This window comes from Vidua macroura, chromosome 1 (assembly GCF_024509145.1).
Source record: "Vidua macroura isolate BioBank_ID:100142 chromosome 1, ASM2450914v1, whole genome shotgun sequence".
Taxonomy (NCBI): Eukaryota; Metazoa; Chordata; class Aves; order Passeriformes; family Viduidae; genus Vidua; species Vidua macroura.
In genome coordinates, this window is record NC_071571.1 from 95,332,215 (window position 1) to 95,338,214 (window position 6,000).

General features: G+C 39.1%; 1 protein-coding gene across 3 annotated transcripts in view; it reads left to right on the forward strand.

Moving 5' to 3' along the window:
- The window catches only part of ZNF516 (zinc finger protein 516), a 100,989-nt gene extending 97,943 nt beyond the window's left edge, over nt 1-3,046 (forward strand). For 2 of the 3 annotated variants that reach the window (XM_053993526.1, XM_053993537.1), the window contains exon 6: nt 814-961. In XM_053993526.1, coding sequence (XP_053849501.1) covers nt 814-873 — 60 coding nt within the window. In that variant the 3' untranslated portion in view covers nt 874-961. Of the gene's footprint in view, nt 1-813 lie in introns of all 3 variants that reach the window. The other variant, XM_053993547.1, reaches the window with a different exon arrangement.
- Nucleotides 3,047-6,000: the final 2,954 nt, after the last annotated feature.

Sequence of the window (6,000 nt, forward strand, 5' to 3'; positions counted from 1 at the left end):
TGGGCTTTCTTTAGCTATTTCGAGGGCTGCCATAGGCACAGCTTGAAACTTGCTTGGATTTTACATGGGTGCTGTATTTTATGTTGCATTAATTTAAAATGGTCTGCTTCACTTCATCAAGACTTTAGCTTAAGGATAATGCATTTATGTAAGATTAATCTTGCCATGTTGTTTTAGGATCAGGATTGTAAACTGCATTGTTCCGACAGTGATGTTCTAAATGTCATTTTAAAGCTTTTCTTAAGAGCTGCAGGCTCCCGCTTATTCATGATGTTATCTTTAATTTCACTTGATTTTAGAATATTCTTGCTTTTTTTTTTTTTTTCAATGTGGTAATTATTCATGAAAATTGTCTAAGAAAATAAAAGGAAGATGACAAGGGGGGGAAAAAGCCGCCTTAGCATTTGACAGACCTGCACAAGAATTCCATTTTTCTTCATTTAGCTGCCTCTGTGACCTCAAACTTCAGCCTTTTTAGAACACTGATCTAGTTGTGAATCCCTTTTGGCTAGGACATACTTTCCACTTTTTGGAGGCCTCTTCTTTCCCTTCGTGTTCTCAGCCTTCTCTGAGCTGCTCCACCAAATCCTATTATTCTAGTTCTAGTCCATCACGGACTTTCTATGGGCCTGACATGCTTTGCTCTTGGTGGAGATGCTTAAAAAAACAACCCCAAAGTGTTCTCACGTGGTGGGTCAGGATGAATGTACATGATGCTAATAAAGGGTAACGAATGCCGGCAGAACTTGCTGGAGGGTCATGCCTGGGAGCAGGGGCGAGAATGAGCTTTTCCCTGTGTTGTCCTTCTTGCAGGGGAGGGACCACGGCAGCGCAGAGGTCACCCACATGCTGCATCTCCGGAAGGGAACCTAGATCCCGGGTGGAGGAGCCCCGGCAGCCCCCTGCGCTCCAGAGCATCCCCCTGCCAGCCATCGCCGCACCCGGAGCTGCTGCGCGAGGCTGGGAGCAGCGCTCTGCCAGGAGGGGGGTGCCTCCGCGCTGTTAATCATCTTAAAATAAATGAAGATGCTACACAAGATATATATAAATTGACGTACTAATCAGTCCCATGGTTCCTTATTTCCTTTATAATAAACAGTGGAGTTGGCAAGCACTGTGGCGGCACAAGGCATCTGTATTAATCAAGAGAAGTTTGAGACACTGGAAAAATTAAACTTTATGTGATTTGGACAGCATGAAGAAGTTAAGCACTGTAACAAAAACCTCCCTGATGCTCACAATGACTACTTGATACATTTGAAAAACAGCAGTGGATTCGAGGGCTGGAGAAGTATTAATTAATGAAACTGCCACTGCCTGTCATGCTGAAAAGCAAATTAAAAAAAAAAAAAACAACAACAAAGAAAGAAAGAATGGGGGGTGCAGGGAAAAGGTGGCATTCGATGCTGAGAAAGCAATGCTTGATGAAGGATTAAAGGGACTAAAGAGAAAGACCGTCATTCTGCAATGGTTTGTTTCATTACAGTTTGGGGACCACTTGCATTTCTAGTGCTCTTGCTCTTGACTGCGCACCATTAATAGTATGTGAATATGGAAATTGAAACACTTCCCGAGAAAAGCTTCTATTCTGCTTTGGAAAAGAAAAGCTAGTTGAACACTAAGAAAAAAAACAGGCTTCTGTGTTTTACTCTCAGGACCTTTTTTTTTTGTAACAGGGCTACTTTCTTCAACCTGGTCACAAAGGAAGTCTTCACTTACAGAAAATTAAAAAGAAAAAAGAAACATTCAGCTGTCTAACACCGCTGATCTGTCTGTTTAGAAGAGAAAAGGTGTCACTGAACGGATTCAGGCAGCCCTGGGGCCAGAAGGTGCACTCTGCTTCTGGTTTGGTTCAGCAGACCAGCTGCTGCTCCGCCTTGGCCCCGCTGACGTTCTGGAAAGACGAGGAGCTTCTTTTGTGGTGGCAGGTTAATGTTCATATAAATGTGTCATGTCTTGTACTTGGTGATCACTGGTGGTGTTAGAAAAAAAAAAAGAAAAAAAAAGCTTTATATACCTCTTCTACAGTAACTCTTTAACTGCAAGTTTTCAAGGTGGGGTTGTGGCACATAACAGGTTGTTAAACCATGCAGTGTAAGCAATTAAAAATGTATTCCACAGATATAAATATTTTCTTTTCTTATTGCTGTGACACTATGTGTGATGGTAATATTTCTGAAAGTTTCAGATTTTGCACATATAATTTTATGCATTATCAAAAGTTACTGCTGCCTTGAAAGAAAATGTTCTGTGAAAATTTTTGCAAAAGCTTTACTAGTTTGTTTGTTTTTTTTAATTGTAACATTTTGTAAAGGCAGGAAATGGAGTTAAAAAAAACAACTAGCATGCTAAATATATTTTTCAAAAAAGCAATAATTTTACATGTACAGAAATGATGCTAACCTTTAATACAGGTGAGACCACAGTTTACTTAATACAGTAATGGAAGGAATAGTGCTGTTTTTGTAGAAATGGGCTTCTGACAAAAGATTTGTTAAAAAAAAACCAGAAAAAAAACTTAAAACGTGATCTTTCTGTTCTAACAGTTCTGTTCTAACAGGTGGGCAGGGGGGGTTGCTTTTTAAAAAAATCTAGCCAGTAATTTGGGCTGGATACTACTTGTTACTTGTTTTCAATTACTTGACAGGTTTTGTTACTTTGCAACACTTGCAACAATGCAAATTAACTTCCTTACTTATTTTTTTTAAACTAGATTTTCCTTATGCTATTACACGAGATGTAAACCAGAATTCTCTGTAAGTCTCGGTGTAGTTAGGAATGTCTGTGCAAGTACTTAAAAGTGATTGTGATTAACTGTTCTGTGAAGTTATTTTGAGGGAGGTCGCATAGACACATTCCATTGTACACCAAAAAAGAAAAAAAAAAGAAAAGAAAAAATTAAATATTTTGCTGTGTTGCTTAATGATTATCATTTTGGGTTTGCACTAGCTTTCTCTTTGTTCTTGATTTTTTTGAAATTTCTTTTTTTTGGGTTTTTTTTGTTTGGGTGGGTTTTTTTTTTTTTGGTGGTTTTTTTTGTTGTTGTTTTTTTGGGTTTTTTTTGTGGTTTTTTTTTTTTTTGTTGTTGTTGCTTTTCTGAGTCATATTTTCCATGAGAGAAAGTAATGGTGACAGTTCAGGAATGCAAAAAAGCTAGTTGCTTAACCTGTTTGTTTGTGGTTTAGTTATTAAAAACTCTTCTATACCCAAAATGGCACAAAAGTGTAGTGTACATTTGTAAATTCTGTCTTTTTTTAATTGTATTTTTTTGGCAAGCTGAACTAGAAAATCTGAGTTAATATTTAGAGCCAAAATCTTCTTTCTGGAATTTTCTTCCCGAATTCTTGCCAGAGAAACTAGTGCTGTCACTGCCATTACCAGGGTACTAATCAGCAAAGTTTACAATCATAATTTAGCTTCATGAAGAACAACACTAGGGGAAATCAGTTTAAATAATTATATGCTGTGTATAGCACAGAAGTGAGATTTTCACTTAATTAAACAAGAAATAAGAGTGGGTGGGGGAAAGCCAACCTTAAGGACCATCTGTTTTTGAAAGTGAATCCCACGATTTCTGGGTTTTTTCTTTATCATTGTATTGTATTGATTTGTTATTTTAGTTAGACCGTAGTATTTAAAATGAGTTGTGTTCTTATTTATTTAGTCAAATGGGCTTTGATCAGCTCTTTTAAGCAACATGATACCTTTTTTTGGCATGACACACTCCTGTAAAGCCCTTTTATGACTGTTACAGGGACTTTCTACTACCTCTACCAATCTACTGTTTCTTCTTCTTAACAGGTTTTTATGGTGTTGCAAGTCTAATGTAACTTAGACAATAAAGGGTTTGATTATCTACACTGCAGATTCTCAGTGTATCTGCCATCTCTTTCTCTCTCTCTCTCTCTCTCCCCCCCCCCCCCCAGTTTGTGTGTGGTTTATTTTAGCTAAAATGTAGGAGATATCTTTTATAATGGCTGAAGTGAAAGACCACCAGAGTATTTTTGTATCCTGAATGTTGTACACTGACCAGAAGTCCAACTTGGAGAAACTTTCTCCACAGGGCTAATCAGCTGCATTGCCACCATGCTGCATCCTTGAAATTCCTTCTGTCACAAATGCTGTGTATAAATGGGTGCATTCTGCAAAAAGTTAAGCCAGTTGGAAAGCCAAGACAGTTTTTAGGTTTGTATTTTAAAACCTCTTAAAAGTCCTTAGGGACAAACTTTAGCATAAATTGTTGCCTCTGTCCTATCAAAGACCGAGCTTTAATGAAAACAACTGAATTATCCTTTAGGAAACAGCATCTGCTGGTAGGTGCAAAAAGTGGTTTGCTATTAACTGTAGGATACAAATTTTTCACTAGGGGGATTTCCAGGCACTGATATTCTGCAGGTTTCATGGTAATCCGTGTAACTGTGTTGCTACATTCTTGTGCTTTGGAAAACTTTGCGGTGTCTTCATTTGTCCTACTGGAGGCATCAGAACGTGCATGATGTTTGGAGCCAACAAAACAACAATATCCTATTATATATTGTCTCTCCTGTTCACTCCTCACGCCTAAAGAGTTTCTGACCAGGCCTTTGCTTGGTTTTGTTCTTCCTTGCCGTATACCTGTGCTGGGCTACCTCAGGTGTATCTCAGCAGCTCCACCAGAAGTGCTGGAATTCATTGACGTAGGTGGGGATTTGTCCTTGAAAAACCGATCTGTCACAAATCCTGGAACAAAGCAAGAGGTAACTTCTTCATTAGAGTCTTAATACATAAAATATGTTGGATTATTGGGGGAAAGGTTGCATTTTATGACAAGTCAAATTTCCCAGGCTCTGTGCAAGCCACTATTTTTAAGTCAGCAGTTCTATGCAAAGCACTGAATTGCAGAGTCTTCTCCACTTGTGCTCTCTCCTTTCTCTTTTACTGTGTTTGAGACCCCACACTTCAGGGCAGTCCAGTGTTCAGAGACAGAGCACAAGTGGATTCACTGAGAGTTCACAGGTAAGGAACACGAGTCCGCTCCCGCTGTTTAGAGGGTAACACAAATGAAATGGAGCGTGTTGATACATAAAAAAACTTCCGCTTTAGTTTTGTATTATAAATTGTGAAATCATTGTTTCTGGAACAGCAAGTGGTGTAAAGCAGTTGAAGATAATTTAAAGCATAGACAGCACAGACATGGTCCCCTGTTAGTTGCTTTCCATGGGACTCTGGGAATGTTGGCATTTTCAAGAGGGACTGTACCCATGTGATGCCATCATTAACTATCGCCAAGTATACAGGAGCTGTTACAAAGATACTTCTGCTTTTTTTTTTTTTTTTTTTTTTTTTTTCCCCCACAGGTTTATTACTACTGCATTTGGGAAGAAGAAAACCATAACCACCCCAAAACACTAGGAAAAAAATGCCCTTTCATTTGAGGCTGGTAGTCACAGAGTAAATCGTACATAGAAAAAATATTTTGGGTATAAGCAAGTATTTCCAAACTGACCACCTGTTACTGGTCAAAGTTAGGGGTGCTTTTGCTAATGAGGGAGCAAGGGGTATGTTCTGAGTGGGAAGCAGGCACAGACCAGGGGTTTGTTTGGTACCCAGCTCTGGGGCTTGGAATAATGTGGTGGATGTTGCTAACAGGGCCATAAGAAAGAGGAAGAAAGCCCACGAAAGATCAGTAAGGCCTAAGTTTTGACCCTCTGAAATTGAAGTAGATGGAAAGCAGTCTCTGAGGAAGGCTGAAGCTGAGAACAGGACCAAGGAGAGGCCAGAAGTGGAGTGAGTTCAGAGGGGAATCACTATTGAGTGAAAATACTGCCAAAATCAACAATTTGAGAGATCAAAAGAATTTGGAGATGGAGCAAAAACTCTGAAACCTAACCAGAAGAGTTGTGTGCCTGTTGCAGAGGGCTTCTCTTCAAATGAAAGAGAGGAGGAATGTGCAGACAGCTTGTGGGAAGATGGATTGGAAACTTCTGAAAATAAACACATAATTTAATCTCGGTGAATCAT